Source organism: Pollachius pollachius (genome assembly GCF_949987615.1).
Source record: "Pollachius pollachius genome assembly, chromosome: 15".
NCBI lineage: Eukaryota > Metazoa > Chordata > Actinopteri > Gadiformes > Gadidae > Pollachius > Pollachius pollachius.
Genome location: NC_136948.1, coordinates 13,033,596 through 13,055,060, shown reverse-complemented (window position 1 = coordinate 13,055,060; position 21,465 = coordinate 13,033,596). Strand labels below are relative to the sequence as shown.

At 45.5% G+C, this 21,465-nt stretch overlaps 2 protein-coding genes across 3 annotated transcripts; one reads left to right on the top strand and one right to left on the bottom strand.

Annotated features, from left to right (window-relative positions):
- Positions 1–106: 106 nt before the first annotated feature.
- dlst (dihydrolipoamide S-succinyltransferase) lies at positions 107–6,453 on the bottom strand. 2 transcript variants are annotated; one of them, XM_079752789.1, is made up of 15 exons: positions 6,318–6,453; positions 5,437–5,470; positions 5,283–5,319; positions 4,758–4,819; positions 4,589–4,663; positions 4,423–4,478; positions 4,161–4,269; positions 3,889–4,053; positions 3,693–3,772; positions 3,436–3,533; positions 1,966–2,096; positions 1,475–1,548; positions 1,289–1,372; positions 981–1,148; positions 107–838 (listed from the first exon to the last, which is right to left on the bottom strand). In XM_079752789.1, exons 1-15 carry the CDS (start codon positions 6,378–6,380, stop codon positions 704–706), a joined length of 1,371 nt encoding a protein of 456 aa, XP_079608915.1. In that variant the 5' UTR covers positions 6,381–6,453; the 3' UTR covers positions 107–703. The 2 variants fall into 2 exon arrangements, with proteins under 2 accessions (XP_079608915.1, XP_079608916.1); XM_079752790.1 differs by having other exon boundaries at positions 4,758–4,816.
- A 2,311-nt stretch (positions 6,454–8,764) lies between these two features.
- Positions 8,765–16,320, top strand: prox2 (prospero homeobox 2; the record flags this gene model as incomplete). The annotated part of the gene is made up of 4 exons (XM_079752778.1): positions 8,765–10,378; positions 12,062–12,163; positions 14,457–14,651; positions 16,153–16,320. The coding sequence occupies 4 exons, from the start codon at positions 8,765–8,767 to the stop codon at positions 16,318–16,320; spliced, it is 2,079 nt and encodes a 692-aa protein (XP_079608904.1).
- Positions 16,321–21,465: the final 5,145 nt, after the last annotated feature.

Sequence of the window (21,465 nt, the reverse complement as noted above, 5' to 3'; positions counted from 1 at the left end):
TTTTGGAACTGGTTTTAGAAACTAGTAAATTGTAGTCTAGAAATTCTTAAGGAGAGTTGAACTGTAACAATGTGCGATCTGTAATTCTGATACAACAGACAGTTAATGGAGTTCATGTTTTATTCTCTTAAATTATTTAAATAGTTCTCATACGCAGCATCAACAAGCATCACTCACTTGAACCAGATGACAAAAATGCCCACAGAAAACCTTTTTATTTGAGACACTTTGGCGTTTGCTTCGCAGCAAAACTTGTAGATCCTTCTTTCTTCCATCTCACCCCAACAAAACTATAATAAATCAACTCTGCTGCACATGCCACCAAAAACACAATGTTAAAATTATTCCATACATGTAGAAAATGGCAAAAGAGTAATACCGAGATTTGATCTAAAGAGAGCCGTATCCCTGGACTCCCAACAGCCAGCCTCCAGAATAGCACCAAGCCTTCCTCCTCCCCACTCTAGCCTTCCTCCTCCCCACTCTAGCACTCCTCTACCGGAGTCATACCAACGTCCAGCGTGCATCTCCTTTATTCATATCCTCTAGAGTAGCTTTCCCTCCTCTCTCCGTAAACTGACGCTATTACAAATCAACTGTAGTCAAAGGAAGGTTCCTCATGGTCAGGATGGTGCAGCGAATGCTTGTGTAGGGTGGTGGTGGTGGTAGTGGTTTTCCGAGTGGCTGGAGATCGAGGAGGGTCTTACATGTCCAGGAGTAAGACCCTGGGATCCTCCACCACGGTCTTGATTTTGCGTAGGAAGGTGACGGCCTCTCTCCCGTCGACCAGGCGGTGGTCGTAGGTCAGGGCGACGTACATCATTGGACGGATCTCCACCTGGAACGCAACCAATAGAACGATGGGTCAGCCGAGCTGGCATCTGTACTGTTCCTTCACTGAACGCTCCTCGGGTTAAAAGGGGGAATTCCGAAAAATGTATAAAAGGGGATTCGAGACGTCATGTCATGAGAGCACTAACCTTGCCCCCGATGGCAACAGGCCGGTCGAAGATGCCGTGCATGCCCAGGATGGCAGACTGGGGCGGGTTGATGATGGGAGTGCCGAACATGGAGCCAAACACCCCCCCGTTGCTGATGGTGAAGGTGCCTCCATCCATGTCCTCCACCGCCAGCTGGTTATTACGGGCCTGGACACAGAATACAAAATAATAGAAATACACATGTTAATAATGCAGAAAGGTAGAGATTAACTAGTAAATAAATATGATGTCCCACTATTAAAACAGGAAAAAAATAAATAAGAAGAAAAGAGGATTATGAAAAGGACCTTTTCTCCCAGCATGTTGATGGTCTTCTCAATGTCGGCAAAGTTCATTCCCTCGACTCCCCGGATGACTGGGACCACCAGACCCTGGAGAGAGAACAGCAGCGTCACACAGCGGCCGTAACCGGTGGCGGACAAAGCATCGACGTTCAAATTCCGCACGGCTCAAGGTGGACTCATGGAACGTACCTTGGGTGTGGACACCGCTACACTGATGTCGACGTAGTCCCTGTAAACGATCTCTTTGGTCGTGTCATCAATCACTGTGGTGAAAGAAATTGGCATGTTGACGTCTGCACCCAAGGCTGCTACTGAGATTCAGTTCCTCTAAATACTGTGTCTCTGTCAAACCACTGATTATTTTTACTTGGAAGGCAGTGCAAAGAGGGGCCCTTCTTTGCTGTGGTTCACCTACAGAGAACAGGTTGACACCTGCACTTGTGGTAGAGGTGTTGCAATAAAAAGACAACGAGACGTCTCTGGTGGCAGACACCGAAGGCACGCCACGACAGACACGACAAAGTGTGTCTGAGCTTACATTTACCTGTGCCCTTTAGCAAACACTTTCCTCCAGAGACGTATTGGCTTGTGACTACTAGGCTGAAAACACGCAAGCATCACAGTCAAAGTTCAAGTAACCAATTTAAGTAGGGTTTGTTTTTTTAAGGTGGATGCCGTACCTGCGTTGACGGAGGGCTGGTCGTTCAGGGCGTATGCCGAGGCCTTTACGAACGCAGACATGAAGCCCAACTTGGTGTTGTGCTTTTTCAGGAAGCCATCCTTGTAGGCTATCCTCATCTCAGAGATATTGCTGGGAAGAGAGGGTCATAGTTCAAGTTAGTTAGTAGTGTGACTTAATTCATGAGTCAAAAACGGTATTCTTAGACAAATAAATAACAGGAAAAAAAAGCAAACCGATGCATATAAAGAGTTTACAGACTAGGAGGAGCTCAAGTTGGATTTTCACCCTGTTTCCGGTCAACTTAAGTTTCTTCTGCGTTTAAAATATTTTATTTGAAACTGTGAGAATTTCCAAATAATACTTTTGTATTATTTTAGGAATTCTAACAGTTTCTAATAAAATACTTTAAACATAAGACAACCTCTATAGATCTAAATTCAAGAAAACAGATAACACTTTTGCACAGCAAAATGTTTTCTGTTAAGTTATGAAATATGTTGCAGTGAATCAGCCCCTATTGACATTCAGCCTGCTAATCGTTTCAATATCCCTCATTTTCCCCCTTGTATCTCCCGTTTTAATTGTTTGTTTTCCTGCCCGTAACCCGGTAGAAGCTCTAGGGTTTCGCCGCTAACGCGATTATGCCCCTCCCAAGACACGCACTCTCCGAGAAAGGAGAGAAGCGATAAAAATCTTCACTTTCGAGGGCCTGTAAATCTTGTTGGGCCGTCATAAAAGCCCATATCGGTTCAGGCGGCCCTTGCACTCAGAGCGCAGGTCTCTGTGGGCCCGCCCCCCTGCCCCCCCCGGTGCAGATGCCTCTGCCTCCTGCTCTGCCGCGCTCCTTCGGCTCCAGATGAGCCCGGGCCTGGGAAGTCTTCCTCTGCACCGTCAATGTCAATCCAATTAAGACGCACCGAAAACCCTGAATAGCCGAAAGCCGACACCGCACATTTGCGATGGGGAAAGAAACCCTCAAAGTGTCCTCTTGTAAGGGGGGGGGCGGTTCGCACAACAACATTTCCTTGTAAATTAATAAAGACCGTTTTAAAAATTCTTATCTTCCTTTTAGATGGGATTAGGACCAAATATTTACATTCCAATGTTTAAGAGGCTATCCGATTTCCAAAAGCTTTCTCTGTTGAGCAGATTTCAATCTATAACCATTTGTGCAAGACATTTATGTGCTTACATTACCTGAACGGCCCGACTTCTGTCTCACTTGATCTAAACTAACACATGTACATTTAAGTCAAACCAATATCAACATTTCCCTATTGACAAAAACATCCCTTATTTTATTAAAGATATCAGATAAGGTTACGGATGTTACCGTTGTTGAATCAATTAAGAATAGAAAGTTTGAAAAATGCTTATAAAATCAAATTTGTTTGCAGAGCAGGGATGTTTGCCTTCATACATGTACGGTCTCTAGGTTTCAACACTGCAGGTGTTTAAATGCTCCCACCTCATGTCGATCTCATTAAAGGTGGTCAGCATTGCGCAGGTGTTCTGGGCCTCTTTCAGTCTCTGGGCGATCCTCAGCCTCATGCGGTTCATCTTCACCTAAAACACCGATCAGCAGCATGCGTTAACACTTACAAACACCCCGTCCCTCCACTGTGGAGTAGGCCCGTGCTTCCACTTAAGTGGGCCTGTCAACGCGCGGCCACCCTGCAACAAGCCGCCTTAGGATTGAATTAGTGGTCGTCCACCGAGTCTCACCCTGCTCTCCGTCCTGGCGGCTTTGGCTCCTCCCTCCACGTGAGGGGCCACGGGAGCAGTGGTGGGCGTGATGGCTGAGACTGCAGAAAAACAGGCCAAGTCGTACTTTAGTTAGCAGATGGTACACAGACAGACAGACAGTCGGACAGACACACACACACACACACACACACATCCCAGTTACTGCCCAACTGACCTGGCTTGGACTCCATGGCCTGAGTTGGCACTGGGGGCACCGGGGGCATGCTGGTGGGGATTGGACCCCCAGCTGGGGGGGGGGGAGGGGGAGGCGTGGCAGCAGCAGCAGGGGTCGGAGGGGCCTCTGTAGCTTTAGGGGCCTCTGCAGCCTGGGGAGCACCGGCTAGGGCCAGACACGGGTATCGGCATGAAAATGCGATATGATATATAATTACTAAAAACATTCAATGGCTTCTTTTTGTCTTAACGTAATTATGTCCAGCTCCTGACCTCCTTTCCGCAGTTTGAAGAGAGGTGTTCCTCCCTCCACTCTTCCTCCATCAGGGATCAGAAGCTCTTCAATCACTCCAGCAGCAGGAGAGGGGACCTGCACTGAGGTCTGAAAGAAAAGGAAAGTTAAGAACATATACAAGTTATACAGCAAGAAATTAAAACAGAATTAAATGGTGTTTAAGCGTTTTGCCTACAGCGTGGTAAACAAAAATGCCTTAATTTGAATGGGTTAAAATCCTATCCTAGAGTATAAAGGTACCTTATCAGTCTCGATTTCACAAACCACTTCATCCTCCTTTACAGTGTCTCCAACAGCTGTATAGGGTGGAAAACCATGTTTGTATAATGGTCTGAACATATACAGTTCACCTTCTTGCATGTATCATATCCCACATTATATTCATGTTCTGGAGCAGTCTACCTACCCTTCTCCCACCTCACGTCCCCCTCTGAGACAGACTCTGCAAAGGCAGGGGTCTTGACTGTGACAACTTCATTCCCTAAAGAACCAGGAAATAAAAATAACTGGTCAACAATAAGAAGAAGATTGTAATATATGTATCAAATATATAATAACTGAAAGTCGATACATACTGCAGGCGGTAGATGTCCTAAAGTATTGGATCTGGAAAACGCTTGACCGGGGAACCCCACTGCTAAAAGATAATGGTGAATGACTTAGTGTATTCATAACGGACATTGCTCTGAATAGGCCTCCGATGCATTGCTTTGTATAAGTGAGATTGTCAGTTACTTAAAGACAAGACGCCATCTGGATTAAACCATCTACACGACAGTTAACAGTATTTTCAAGCTGTTAATACATTAGCTAAAACATAGAATCTGACATAACATAATAATTGAAAGGAACCACATTCTTAAAAATTACATTTTTCCACTTGCAATATCATGGGCAACACAAAAGTAAGTTGCATACGTGAGACCGGTGGAGTAGATGTTTAAAGTATTCTAATCTAGAACACCGTTCAAAAAGCAGGGAGGGAGAGATAACAAAACTAGTCAGAACTGAAATTCTTAATTGATTAGGTGAAGAAGGACATTTGAAGATCTCTTTCAAAAACGTACAAATAAATAGAATTGTAGTAGTGTGATACTTACACATTGTTGAGAGTGATGACGTGGTTCGCCGACAACGCTAGTTACAAAGGAACAAAACAGGGTTAACATTTATTTTTTCCAGGGTAATCTTCCCTAAATACTAAACTGTAATATAAAGTTTAAACTACAGTTTCTGAAACACAAACAAACATACCTGCGGTTGCCCGGCGCGCCAACACTTGATTTCCCTGTGAAGAAAAGTCAGAATGTTATTTGAATAAATTATGAGAATCCAAAAAAACTTAAACGTGAGCGTGTCCTTGTTATTATGATACAAGATGCCTGAGGCAACTCATCAAATCAATGTGAAAGGACACAAATAACAACAAATTTCCTTTCCATGTGCAGAAGCATTAAACAGATGTGCATCATTTGTATGTACAGTAGTTGTGCATATTACTTTGACTGTGGATGTGTTTTTGGTGAAAAGCCTGTGACAGCTACTGCTCAGCTTAGCAGCCTTGCTCATGAGGGCATTCATTGATTTAGGAATAGGACTGACAATCATCCGAAAAACTTGCCAGGGTAACAAGTAAAACACTTGAGAGCTTTGAACTACGTACGCATCAAAGCAAATTAACAACAATGTCTACAAGATAAGGAGGATACCATCTTGTTCTATTCAGAATGACCTCGGCGAGTTAAACCGGGCTAGCATAACATGTAGCATCATGGATGTAGCAACATAGCTACTGCAGACACACATCTGTTAGCTAGATGCAGTTGCTGTCCAAAGATGATTGATTAAGTTGCTCGGCATGTTCCGGCGACTACCTATACACAGCAGTGACAATGTTGACATCAAAACATGCAAAGACATCAACTGCTTTACACTTAAATATAATGGTACAGAAGGGTGTTATTGGTCAAGAGTCAGACTGTCCTTGGCTTACAATGTTAGGGCCTGTTCGTAGCCTAGCCGGCTAGCTAAAACAACCCATGGAGGTGCCTTGCCGTCGGTCACTGGAAGCTAACGAGATGCTAACCCTTCCTCAAGCTGTCAAAGAAACATGAGTGGAAATCCTTCTAACCTACCTGGCGGAGGCTGGAGAGGGACCGGCCGAAGTTCCTGGTGAGACACCGGGAATGGGATAACATGGTGGCTGTGTGACAGCAACCTGTCAGTGGGAGGAACGCTCCGGAGGCACGGCAATGCTAATGACGAGGAGCGGGAAGCCAGGAAGTCGTGTGGGACAAACCATCTCCCGTCCCTGGAGGGGGGAGTCTCGGGTGGTTGCCGCTACGTCACTGCACCTGTCCTCTCTCCTTGAAAGAAGTTGATGTAGAAAATAAACTGATTCAATATATTTCACATTAAAATGTAACGTTATTTGAGAAGATTACAGGATGCCACCTTTATCTGGGGTAAAATAGAGTACCAAAGGTATAACAATGTAATGAAATACACAACATAAAGTTGCTAAAAAAGACTAAAAAAAGAAAATGGAGTGTCATCCATCTCGTTTCCTTTTGCTTTCATCAGCCAATCAATCGATCACTCAGTTTCCACTAATACCAACGTGAAGGCCTTTATAATCTCGCAACATTGGGACCTGATTAACGCTCAAACTCGACTTCCTAACTAATTTCTTTTTATCTGTTTTTGGCTCTTAATTCACGTATTCAATAACTATATTTCCCTTGAGCCCTTGAGTGAGCGACCATCACCACCGAGTTCCACAGAAGCTCTGCTTGCCACTGAAAAACTTCACCACCACTGGCCCTGTCCCCCAACCTGCGTGTATCATTTTCGTTTTCTTACAGATGAGGTCAAAGTCTTGTTATCGTACTTTACAGGCGTCCACATTTTCAACCCACATCCCCATTCATGGTTCTGGGCAGAGCACGCCTGCCTTTGGCCGGTGTCTGGATGACCACGCCCCTACTGTGTTGAATGTAGCAACGCTCCTGCACTTACTCCCTCACCTCACTTTCTGTGCATGCTACCGGCACGGCGGCTGGACACGCAACAGGTAGGCGCTCTTCTTAACGTTGGGAGGCAGTTTGGCGCATAACTTGGTCAAAACTAATTTAGGTTGTAACGTTCAGTGTATTTATGTTGTCGAATCTCATTTAGGCGTGCATTTGTAAGTTATGGAATTAAGTTATTATTTATATATTTTTCAAAGCTACAATTTTGAAAAATGTATTTATAAGGTCTGCTTCTGGCATTCTTTTAAATAAAAAAAAATATTTACTGAATCTAAACAAGGCTAAGACTAATCAATTAGACCCTAACGATAAGTAGTTCAAAATATATGCACATACTATTTTTACATAATGTACTAGAAGCCCAACGCTTGATTGTCTTTCCTATATATTTTTGTATCCATTATATAAAAAGTAAAGCTTTCATAATAGACTATATTTATTTTAGATTTTAAAAGGTTAGCTAAACAATCAAATTATTTCATGTAAGATTCTTTGGAGCATAAAAACAATATTCCATATGAGAGTGTAAAATACCATTAAATAACAGTAATCATATGTGCATTATAAAATGCAGAGATAAAATAATAATAATAATAATATAATTGTCATTATTGGTCAATATGTTTTACTCACAATACATACGATGAATTTCTCATTATGATAATATTCACAAGAAATTACAAGAAACTGATTAGCCATTTAATTAGTTTTGTCTTGAATGTGTAGCTTATGTGTTAACAGTCTTGTCTTTTATAAAGAAATGTATTTCCGTATTTCAAAGGTTATAAAATAATATGTATGTATTCCCTATGTTACAAAGTAGAAAGAGACAGATGAGACAAACTTAATGACATTCAACATTTTTAATAAGTGAAAAGAAAATGTAACACATGTGCATAACAATATACCATCCTTTACTTTGGTTCAGATGTTCATATATGATAAAAATAAATATTTATATTACAATTGTTACCGTTATGCTACAGTTCATGCATGGATGGATCAAGAGAGAGAGAGAAGCAGAGTACAGCAGGCACATAAGATTCACCCAGTTGGTGAAGTCTAAACAAAACCCTCTTTACCATAGGGTGTATAAACTGAGTCTTCAAGGCCAACACCTGCGTAAAACGACTAAACACACCGCGCGGTGAACCACTCCTTGGCCTTCGACTCAGTAGATAACCAGCAGCCACTTGTCCTGACCTAAACCTCCATAGTCAACAGACATTATTTTGTTAATTAAGATTATTAATACACAAAACGATTCTTTTCAGATTCCATAAATCCATTGCATATAAAAAATATGTTAATGTCATTAACAGTTTTTAGTCAGGCGTAATACTTACTTATGCTACTTACTACTTAGGACCACATATGCCGTAGATCTGTAAAAAACAACAACGTTTGAATTCAGTGTATCTTTTGTGTTTATTGTCATGTGCCTAAAGTTATGCTCCTATTTACCTTTTACTTTCCAGATCCTCTCAATTTGCCCACTTTGTATTTTTCCTCGTCTCAAACTCCTACCTTAAACCGTGTCCCCGTTGAGCATGAACCTCAGCCTTCCTGACCAGAACATGCACAGCGCACTCCAGGGCTGTCCGGACGACGACAAACCCGAGCTCATGTTACCGTGCTTCCGAAGAAACGCGTATGACGAGCCCCTGGCCTCGTACTCCAACGGCCCCATCATCTCCCAGCTCCTACGGAAGTCTCTCCACAACAAAAGGGCGCTAGATGAAAGCCACTATTACCTCGGCCCCTCGGCTGTGTCCAGCTCCGCCGTGGTCGGCGACTCCAGCCAGGAGGACCGGAGCAGTGTCTCGTCCAAGGACAGCGCGGCTGACGTCGGCTCCCCCGGCTTCCACCCGTCCACGGTGGCCAGCCCGGAGGCGGAGCGCCCCGTGAACGACCACTTACAGGCCAAGAGAGCGCGGGTGGAGAACATCATACGGGTGATGGCCGGCTCGCCCAACAGCCGGCTCCACGGAGAGCCTGAGAAGGCCGAGATGGACGCCAGAGACAGTAGAGAGTGTAGGGAGGCGAGGGAGGTGTACAGAGAGAACAAGAGGAAGCAGAGGTTGCCCCAGCACCAAGACCACAACCCCAGCGACGAGGGCATAGAAAACAGAAGACTCAGCACAGGTGGGGGCAGTGGCAGCAGCCTGGATAGCTCCAAAGACGAGGAGTGCCACAAGTTGAAAGAGCAGCTGCAGAGCATGCAGAAGCTCCTGCGCCAGCTCCAGGAGAAGTTCCTCCAGGTCTACAACCAAGAGGATTCCCACCGAGGGGAACATGAGGGGAGAGGAGAATGTTTGGAGCATGACAACTTGATACAGAGCAAAGAGCTCAGCTATCTAACCAACGGCAATACCTTTGAGAAGAAGCCAGCCCAGGGGAGCCCAGAGAGCAAGGACAGAACAAAGCCAGCAGAAGGTAATCTGCTCAACCTGAGAGAAACCAAGAACCTCCAAGACACCCTGAAGGGGGAGCTCTCCAGGGTGGTGAACGAGTGTGTGGACAAGGTGTTCAAGAACGTCTCCTCCTCAGGGCTGGACCTCTCCCCGCTGCGGAGCATGTGCCCATCCCCAGACGTACAGACCAGCGGGGGTGCTGCCGAGAGAAGGAGCCAGCAGGGAGGCTGTCCCCCCCAGGAGCCGCTGCACCCCGTGGAGACCCCATCTCATCAGAGATCTCTGGAGGGCCACGAAAACACTGACGCGCAAAGCCCACAGGACCAGACCGAGGCTCTGTCCCTGGTGGTCCGCAAGCCAGCCATGGCTCCTCTCTGCTCAGTCACCCCGACCACAGTGAAGAGACCCTACCCCATGCACCAACCGGCCTTTCAGTTCAACTACAGCTCCCCGCTCCACGACACCCAGATCCTGGAGCACCTGCTCAAGTACGGGCCGCACACCAACTTCTCGGGTCTCTCCTGCCTGCCCCCCTCACTGGAGAGGAGCTCCCCGGACTCAGGGGAGCTGCCCTGGGACACTCTGTCCATGAGATCCAAGGTAGGCCCCGGCCACCTGGGACATCACCCCCGGCCCAGCTCCCTGGGCTCGGTGACGGTGGACAACCTGTGCCTCCCCCACGTCAAGATGGAGTGCGGTGATCTGCAGGGCATGGCCGAGAGGAACCCCTACCTGTCCCTCAACATATCCTTTTGATCTGAAAGAGAGGCTTGCTATGTATTCCCAATTTTTTTTTATTGTGTTTGGTAGTAATTATATTATTATACGTATATATATGTATATATATTATACATATTATAATATTGTAAGTATAATTGATTTTGGTGGAACATCCAAAACATGATGATGTTTTGAAAAGATGATGATATTAATTCAAGTAGAATGCTATTAGGTTATATTGACTATTATATGATATTACCACAATGATATTGTTGCTCTTTCATTTGAACAATAGCTCGCTGAGATCCATGGCATCGCCGGCCAGAGCCGTAACAAACTTCAAGGAGAATATTTTCTTTGATCTCACTAACTCCAAAGAAAATTACAGCATCTTCTTTAATCCGAGCAGCGTAATGACTTTAAGTCCAGAAAAAGACAAATAAAAAGGAATACAACGCTTTGATAAGAATTGCCAGGAACAAAAGCAGATTTTTCAAAGGCAGAGAGAGCATCAGTATCCGTTCCAGGAAGTGGTGTTTTTTTCAGACTTGAAAAGGTGCAGGATCCATCTCTCCAGCCGTAGAGTGATAGGGGTACATCTAAAAGGTCACTTCTGAGTGCAGTATGGGGGGAGTAAAATCCACGAGTGGTTCCAAAGCACAACACTTGAGCTCTTGTCTTGAGCATTTGCTTGTCGGACACTTCTGTCAAAAAGAAGATCAGAGAAATACATCTATAAAGTATCACAATATATAAACCAGCGGCCACCGAATCCAAAGCAACCCACTCAAAGGCCATGTTGTTTTTAAGGATAATATTCCTCACTGCAAGTGGGGATTTTAAATAAGATGCGCCTGAAGTACTCAAATCCGTAAGCAACATACACACAGAAAAATCCCAGAAAGGACGGTTATTGTTGATTTTCTTTGGCGTTTCGGCCGTAATTCTTCTGAGAAGAATGCAATCTCAGAGGATGCACTTTATCTTTATCGTGCAAAGAGCTGGGCTTCTCTTTGAACAGTGCAACATAAATCTTTAATTTCAACTTCCTTCTTTCAAAGGTAGCCTGCCTAATAAATGTATGGTGTGGTGTAACCTGATAAGGAAATATTATGACCTAAGGCAGGGTTGTGGACTACAGAGAAAAAAGAGCTAGAGAGCATCTTCACTGCCACAGGGCATAAACTTGAGACAGAATTCAATCTATTGATATTTCCAATAAGGAAAATGGCATAGAGGTATAGATTTGACCATACAACCATACAAATAATTTCACAATGAAATAATATGCATTAACTACTCTGTATTGAAAACTCATGATTTTTTGTTTAATGTTGGAGGGGGGGTGAGGGGGGGGGGGGGGGGGAACCCAACATATGTCCACCTAAACACAACTTAATTATATCTGTAAATCAACTCCCTCCTTTCAAAACATTTCAAAACAAACCCGCTTTCACTGCCAGGCATGAAGTGCTTGGCTCTCTAATTAAAAATCCCTAATCTAATTTGTAATGCTGTTTTGCCAATAAGCACATGTTAGGGTCATTATTGACTCCCCAGTTAATGCCGAGCTGTTCTTTAGCAAAATTCAATTTGGCTGAAGATTGAGGCAACACAATACTCCTGTCTCCTATCAATTTGCACGCCACTGTATGCACGCCTCGCTCCAGACCCGCCGTATCTGTCGCCTTAACGCACATTCTGCACATCCAGGAGGGTCTGAATCCCAACCATCTGAAAAAGGCCAAGCTGATGTTCTTCTACACCCGCTACCCCAGCTCCAACGTGCTGAAAACCTACTTCCCCGATGTCAAGGTGAGTCACCAAAGTCACACCGTTTTCAATCTAAATATATATTTGGTAATTATTAATAATAATAATGTGTTAGGGTTAGAAAAAGAACAATTGGGAAAAAACCCCACAAAAAAACCTCCAGCCCGGTGTTTGTCTCTTCGGGGGCCGACTTGTTGACGTGCGGCGGGGACAGAATCAGCCGTGTGTCGGAGGAGAGAGACAAAGAAGCCGAGAGTTCACGCTAACAAAGGCACTAAGCTGCTAGTATGTCCTGGGGGCAGAGGATGATAGAGGGGCATTCTCTCTTTAAAAAAAGCCACTCCAGTCAGCAAATGGAGTGACAAAGGACTCTGTAGGCAAGGCATTGCTATTGAGTGTCAACATTGAGTTGGTATTAGACTTGTGCTGCACCAGCCTGTGAGCTGTAAGCTCTGGCCCTGAACCACAACATCCTGTGTTATCTTTGCTTTTTTTTGTCCACTGTCTCTGGTCTCTTCTTTTTCCTCTGCCCCACTTCCTCTGTCTGCCTCACCTTCTGTGGTCAGTGGTAGCAAGGCGTCTTTTTTTTTCTTACAGTTTCTTTTCAAACCATCTTCAGTGTGTCTCTACCTTGCTCATGTACACTTCTTTCTCCTTCTTCTTCTTCTCTCTTCTCATTAAACGTTTCTCACCTCACCTTTCCCTTCCTCTCTTCTCCTCTCCTTTCTTCTCCTTTTCACTCCCTTCCCCTCCTCACTATTCCTCTCCTCTCATTTTCTCTCCTCACCCTTCCTCTCCTCTCTCCTCTGCCTTCATTTCCTCTCCTCTCCCTTCATCTCCTCTCCTCTCCCTTCCTCTCCTCTCCCTTCATCTCCTCTCTCCTCCTCGCCCTTCCTCTCCTCTCCCTTCATCTCCTCTCCTCTCCCTTCCTCTCCTCTCTTATCCCTTCCTCTCCTCTCTTTTCATCTCCTCTCTCCTCCTCTCCCTTCCTCTCCTCTCCCTTCATCTCCTCTCCTCTCCCTTTATCTCTTCTCTCCTCCTCTCCTCTCCCTTCATCTCTCTCCTCTCCCTTTATCTCCTCTCCTCTCTTCTCCCTTCCTCTCCTCTCCCTTCCTCTCCTCTCCCTTCATCTCCTTTCCTCTCTTCTCCCTTCCTCTCCTCTCTCCTCTCCCTTCATCTCCTCTCCTCTCCCTTCATCTCCTCTCCCTTCCTCTCCTCTCCCTTCCTCTCCTCTCCCTTCCTCTCCTCTCCCTTCCTCTCCTCTCCTCTTCCTTCCTCTCCTCTCCTCTCTTCTCCCTTCCTCTCCTCTACCTTCCTCTCCTCTCCTCTCCCTTCCTCTCCTCTCCCTTCATCTCCTTTCCTCTCTTCTCCCTTCCTCTCCTCTACCTTCCTCTCCTCTCCTCTCCCTTCCTCTCCTCTCCCTTCCTCTCCTCTCCCATCCATTCTTTCCACGTCAACCAACCTGGGGCCATCACACAGGGCCCCTACACCTCTATCTACCCTGACCCCTGGTCTTTGGGGTCGCGGTGGGGTCGCAGTGGGTGGGGGTGGGGGGACAGGGGTGTGGTTGGGGCGGGGGTGGGTGGGAAGGGAGGTGTCGGGTCGGCGTTGGTTGGTGTTGCAGGGCGCGCCATGCAAACGTCTCCTCCTTGCCTGCGACCCTGTGGTGGTGGGAAGTGGCGGTGGACAAAAGGAGAGGCTAATCCCGGTGTCTGATTCCATCCTATCAGCCGGGGTCAGTGGGAGCTTCCTTCTGTCCTCTTACTGCCGCCGCGCTCGCACCCAGAGACACCAGAGACAAGAACACGTCTTTGATGCCTGCCCAGCCCTTAGGCACTTTTCTCTCCCCCACCCCCCCCACCCCACCCCCTGTCCTTCTGGATGAGAAGATAGAATAACAAGGCTAATGTCAAGACTGAGTTTGGAAACACACAGCCGCGACAGATGTTTTTTTCACCCTGGACATTGGTGGGAAAAGATCAGGGAAACGAATGCTGCGCGGAGTGACATGCATCAGGGTGACACACATGTGCGCGCGCGCACAGACACGCGCACACACACACACACACACACACCAGATTACCACTTCCATCTCGATCCGCCTCATCCCCCCGAATGGGTACTGAATGTAGGTTTCACTGACTTATAAATAAAAGGTCAGGAAAAAACAAAGAAAAAAAATCTTTTAACTTTAGCATTATAATTTATTTTGGGGGTTTAAAGATTTAATGTCCCAATGACCAGTTTCAAAGTGTTTGATAGAGATTCTGAAAATTTATTTAAGTTCTGAATGAACAATCTATTTTTTTCCTTTTTTCTCTCTCTCTCTCTGCAGTTTAACCGCTGCATCACCTCCCAGCTCATCAAGTGGTTCAGTAACTTCCGGGAGTTCTACTACATCCAGATGGAGAAGTTTGCCAGGCAGGCCATCGTGGACGGCGTCAACAATGTGGACAACCTCTCCGTGAGCCGGGACTCTGAGCTGTTCCGGGCCCTCAACATGCACTACAACAAGGCCAATGACTTCCAGGTAAGGACTCTGAGCTGTTCCGGGCCCTCAACATGCACTACAGCAAGGCCAATGACTTCCAGGTAAGGACTCTGAGCTGTTCCGGGCCCTCAACATGCACTACAGCAAGGCCAATGACTTCCAGGTAAGGACTCTGAGCTGTTCCGGGCCCTCAACTTGCACTACAGCAAGGCCAATGACTTCCAGGTAAGGACTCTGAGCTGTTCCGGGCCTCAACATGTACTACATCAAGGCCAATGACTTCCAAGTGAGGAGGCGTTCCTGAACAATGTTTGAGGTGTCAGATCTGCATTCAGCGAGTCTTTTCCTTACTTAGACCTCCATGTTTACTCCATTTTTGTTGTCACTAGGCCTGTATATATACACAACGGCCGTTATATAATATACAATGTGTGGCCCAAAGGTAGATGTTTTGTGGGAGTTGATCTTCAACCCCTGTTCCCTGGGTGATAACATTTCCATAACTGTTGCTCTTCACTATATGTTGTGATTACGAGCGGCAACACACGACTCAATCCCTAATTTCCCCATTCTTCGATGAAACAAAGCTCATCTCATCAGACACGGGGGCAACTCTTCTGCAGCATCTCGTACTGTATCACCGGTGTTTAAGATTAAATCATCACAGACCACACACACAGAGAGGAAACACGGTGGCACCATCACCACAATAAAAAGCTACACCTGCATCCAGGCCTCCCTCCATCTTACGTCCGTGCTACGTCCCCGCCCTGACCCTCTGTGTGTCTCCACACACCTGCATCTGGGGCCAGCCCTTCACAGCCATTATCCAAACTCCAGAGTGATGCTTTATCAAGCTGTGGGAAGAGGAAGCCCGCTGAAACAACTCAGGATTAGAGGGCACCGGTACGCCTCAGCGCCGCTCGGATTGCTACTGATGCGGAATGCTGAGAAGGACGCCCCGGACTCGGGAGAGGGAGAAGGGCCGGGTGGGAACGAGACGGGAGCGTTGTCTTTACCTTGCTGCCACCAAGACATTCTTTCCCAGGGGGGCTTGTATGGGGGGAGCCGAGGGGAAAGAAAAATAACTTATGCCAACATGTTGTGTTGGGACGGCTGGGAAACACAAGGGGGCCAGCGGCATCCCAGCATGCCTTGCTGCGGGGCTGGAGTCTGTGGGGGGATCGGGGATCAGATAGAAATCTCAGCAATGGAGTTTGAGGGTGGGGGGGTGGGGTCTCTTGTTTGGCCAGTAATTGACATGGTACAGAGAAAGAGGGGATTAAGGTTGAGCCACCGAGGACTTTTGTTGCGTGTTTTGCGAGAGTCTCCGATTTGTTTTGGCGTCATCTATCGCTTGCGCAAAGAGAGCAAATTGTTTTTCGTCTAATGGCCATTACACCGCTGCTATATGTTCACTTCACAACCTACTTTACACTCAAAGTAAAGTCATGAAGGTATCAATGGTCATACTGAAAACTGTCTTGATCGATATTCAAATCGATGGTTCATCCAAGTGATCTCTGTGTTTGCCCTGTAGGTCCCAGACAGATTCCTGGAAGTGGCGGAGATTACCTTACACGAATTCTACAACGCTATTTCCACCGCCAAAGACTCCGACCCCTCCTGGAAAAAGGCCATCTACAAGGTGATCTGTAAGCTGGATAGTGATCTTCCGGAGGAGTTCAAGACCTCCTCGTGTCTATAAATTAGCCTTCAAAGAGCAGAAACTAAGTGGTTTTGCGATATTGGGGAGTTACATACCCATTTTCTGTATTTTGTGCTTTTTAGTGCTTTTTGAGTTTAGTGGATATCGTTTTGTAAATCTGTACAAAATGCTTATGCTCGTTAAAGGTTAATTAGCAAGGGAATGGTAGACTGGTGGTTGTGTATTCTGTGAGTATCCTTCAGTTGGGGATATTTTTTTTCTTATCTGCATCACACAATTAATAAAAATACCATTTGTACATTTGGGAGTTGGGGAAAAAAATGTTAAAGACAATTTAATAATGCGTTATATTAGTAGGCTTAGAGTATCTCATTTTTGGATTTTGTGGAACATGGGAGAGAAAATTGTGGTGTACTTGTCAGTATTAGTTTTTGTATTATTTCCACATGCAACTGTAAATATGCTGCTCATGATTGTTGTATATTTTTTTCATGTACGCTGATTATGACGTGGTAGATATTATCCGAGTATCTTTATGTAAAAAACACAGCAGGTGACCCTCAAAGTTTAATTAAAACACACTGGATAAATCATTTTCATGATTATACTGAAGTTGCCATGAAGTGATTAAAAAAAAACATTGAGAAAGAAAAGTGTTAAAGAAGTTTCCTTTGGAGTCCCGAATCAAACCCGTTGATAGCCTACTTCTAAAGAAACATGTCCGCTACTACTGCCCCTGGCCTGAATCCATTTTAAAACAGCCCTCCAAATCGGGCTGCTCGCATTGTTCGGTGTAGCCGAGTCAAGTTGACTTTCTAAGGCCTGCATTCATTGTGTGACCGGTGCGGATGTCCACATGTCCACAGTGGCCATGTCTTAAAAACAGCTACAATGCATTCTCTCCCAGTGAGTAATGCCCGATGTGACCTCATATCGGCGTTGTGCCACCGAAGCAAAATTCCACAAACACGTTGACTCTTTCTTCCAGGCAGCCGTTCCGAGCGTGCTGATCGGTTAAAAAAACACGCACACAAACAGAAGCACACCGCACGGACATACACACGCACGCCACGCACACACGCTCGCACACACAGACGCATAGGTCGACGTGCGCGCACACAAAGCAGGATGACAACAATCACACTGATATTCCGCCTCTTCTAGCGGTCTGAAATCGTTGTCACTTAGCAATTCTTGTGTGTATCCGGTGAAATTAAATAATCAGTGCGTTATTCATAATGAGAAACCCATATTAATTATCAAGATAACACGTACATTAGTTAAATCAAAAAGGAAAAACAATAGAAAAGGTATTGCTGGGAGTTCGTCGAGTCGACCGTGCCATTGAAATAAAGATCGTATGGAAGAGAAGGATGATGAACAGAAGCCTTGTAACAGAAGCACGTAATCAAAGCAAAACATTTCCTTTTAATGTTCTGGATTAGGTGTATGTGCCCCAAACCATAGTTTAATTGAAAAACCTGTTGGACACCCAAGCACCAATTACACGGGAAATGATAACATTAAGAAAATTAAAACATTAGTTGAATTGGTTTGTGAGGAGGAGTGGAGAAAATAAACCTCTGTAATCTTTTAATAGCGATTTCTTTTAAATTAGATAAGTCTTCTTCAGTAAATTGAATTATATTCTCCACTCAATTAAAATGCCTCTGGTTGAACCAAATTAATTTGTTGTTTGACATTTGCAGAACAAGACGCAGTAGGGCTAATCTCTGATTTAATGAAAGAACACAAGAATGCAAAAATTGACTTATAGCTGCCGGAGGCTGGCCAGGCTTCACCTTACACAGAACACGACATACCGTAATTTTCCTTATCAACTATTCCTACCAGGATGAAATGAGGAAGAGTAACGCGACATATAGTGACAGATGTGATCTCTTTGTTGTAAAATATTATTTATTATTTATTAAAGTTTATTAGAGTTTGTTAAAAGAAGCTCCTCATTTGTTTATCAGCTTTGAATTAAATTTCATGAATTCTTATTAACAGCTACAAAATGCAGCAGGCATTGAAAAGAAAAAAACGGATAATACAAAAGAGAAACAGTGCCATCTAGTGAACCGCTGATATACTGCAGCGGGTTCAGTTTGCCTTCAGCCAAGTAATTCATCACTTGTAAGAGACTCTCGCAATTATGTTTCAACCTTTACCATTTCACTTGAAAGCATTTTTTTATCTATAAATTACATTTTTTCCAAAGTTAATCAAATCAAGACAATATGTCTTGAGCTATAGCATGATCTTCAAAGCCTTATCTTTTTTAAAGTAGCCTATTTAAAAAATATTTAAATATTTTAGGCTCAGTAGTGCAAAATGAGAGAAAGAAATGTATTTGACATGTTACACAATATGAAGATATAGGCCAACCCTCCAAAATCACATTTAGTAAAAACGTAATTTTTTTACTGCGTGACGTGCTACCAACCCCAACAGATTTTGTAATAATTATAATTATATAAAAACACCAAACCACGCGAGACCCAACCGGGTTCTACAGAGACGACGGCGGGATCAAACCCCCTCGAGCTCGAAACAAAAGGAGGCTGAGCGGGTGGCACTGGGGCAGTCCCCTCATGCTTAATCTTCCGTCGCGTGCGCACACATGCTCGCGGCATAGTCGCTCTGGGAAGGCGCTCTGACGGCGCTGGGAGGGCACTGGTAGGGCGCACTGACGGCACTGGGAGGGCGCGCGGAGCCACAGGGAGTGGAACTTGAGAGCGGCGGAGGCTGACTTTAGGCTGCCCTTCAGACAAACCACTCCTTGGTATAGTTCGGCGTGATCACCGGTAAATCTTTATTAATTTTAATTGGAGCCCCCATTTAAAAGAGCAATTAAAGCGGATTAATCGAGCCCATCCCGTATAATGTCTTCTGTTAATTAGTTTGTCAGCACTGTTTTAATATCGCTTAATGACTTCATATTTCAGGGATGACATTAAAGGGATGCTGTAGGAAAAGAAATGGCCTTATCACAATGCAGCGCTTTATAGAGCCGTCCCCGCCGCCGGGCAAGGTCAGGCCTGGGGGCCGCTGGGGGAGGAGTCAGCTTCAGGGTGCCACCCGCAACCACCTCCAGGGACAGACTCCACACACACACAGGCACACACACACACACACACACACACACACCCACACACACACACACACCCGTCACACACAAAAATGGACTGAAACACGCATTATCACCGAAACACACAAACACATACACACACACACACACACACACACACACACACACACACACACACACACTCACACACACACACAGACACACACACACACACAAATGGACTGAAACACGCATTATCACCCAAACACAAACACACACACACACACACACACACACACAAACACACACTAAAACAGACTTTCTCACTCTCTCGCGCGGTCTCTCCTCTCTCTCTCCCTCCCTCACAACCCCAAACACAAAGACGCACACACATGCACACAGTACACACAGCACACACACACACTCTCTCTAATTCCCTCCCTCTTTGTATTTCATCACAAACTCCCACATCCACGCAGTGTTTATGTGTGTAAGGCGCTGAGTAAAGTGCATAAATCAAGCAGAGGTCGTTGGCGGATTGCGTTCTACATCCAGGCCTTGTGTTTGGGGGGAGAGTGACACACAGACTAGGCTGCAGATTAACTGTAAATTGCATCAAGGTTTTCAGACATGAGACCAATTTCAGAGCTGCTGCTGACACACACACACACACACACACACACACACACACACACACACACACACACACACACACACACACACACACACACACACACACACACACACACACACACACACACACAAACACACACACACACATCACACATTTACCCTAAAACACAGACCCCACTGTGTTTAACCTACAGGGCTGTTCCAAAACAGACTGGGATTAAAATAAATCATAACCTCTTCGGCACCGCCATCACCCTGTCCTTGTTACACACACCCGGTGCATAAACACCGGCGTTCCAGATGCATCCACTCCCAGTCCTCCCAGTATGATCCGAGCGTGAGAATCTGCAGTCTGTCGAGGAGGCGATCAAAATCAACAGCACACGACCACGAGCGTGTGCCCCCCCCCCCCCCCCCATATTGCATCATCATCCCCCTGGCTGGCATGGCTCCCTGCTAATTTCAGTGTGCCCTCGCACCTATACGCGCTCCCCGGCACATTCATAAATCTCCTTCCCATTATCCCCCTAATTAGCCGGGATTACAGGAGCATGTAATGCCCCCCGCTTCCCGATAGATTGATTGGGGGACGGTCTCTTTGTTTTGAAATCACTTCCTGATTGATGCACAGAGTCCTAGTTTGCAATTGTAATGGCCCAGATGTTAACAATCAAATGCCTTTCCGCTCCGCGAAGTAACAGTCTGTCATGGAAGAGAGGGCCCAGCCAAGCGTGTAACGACACATCACGGGAGGGAGAGGGGAGGGGGGGTAGGGTGGGATGGAGGGAAGAGAAATGGCGGGTGAGGAGAAGGGGGTGAGGTGCGGGCAGGGGGGTATAGGTAGCCTACTGGAACCCTGGCTCGCCTGGCATATGTCTGCAGATGCCTGTACACTGAAACCTCTCCACTTGTGCTGTTGTCTGAGATCCTAAGGACTCAGTGTTTTGACGGAAAAGAGATGGACATGGATATGTGAACCATTGAGGCGATACATTATGATTTTTTAAATTCTAATTATGATTCAAGGGAACCGATAAATACGGCATGAGTATAATAGACCATCTCGAGCAAGTTCACAGGAAAAAACAATTTCAACGCGAGCAGCAACTGTTGCCTTCCTGAAGACCTCCCTTCACCAATAGAGGGCACTATTGTCTAACCGAACGCACGTCTACCTCCGTTCCTCGCCGGTCCTTTTTTTTTTTCTCCACGCCCTTTACCGATAAATCACTATCCGGGATAGTTAATGGATATAGAAGCAGATCATGAGTGAGCTATCTGTGGGGCGATAATTTAAGTGAAGATCCCCACACTGATTGCAGTGAAAGGTTATTTATTTCAACAATAATGCAGGACACAAAAGAGGAATCTGGCTAAGATGACTGTCTGGGGTACGCCAGAGTGCTCATCTCCAATGGAGCAGCGTGTAAATGGGGTTCGCTTTCCCCCAATGAAAATATAGACCGCAGTTTATTTCG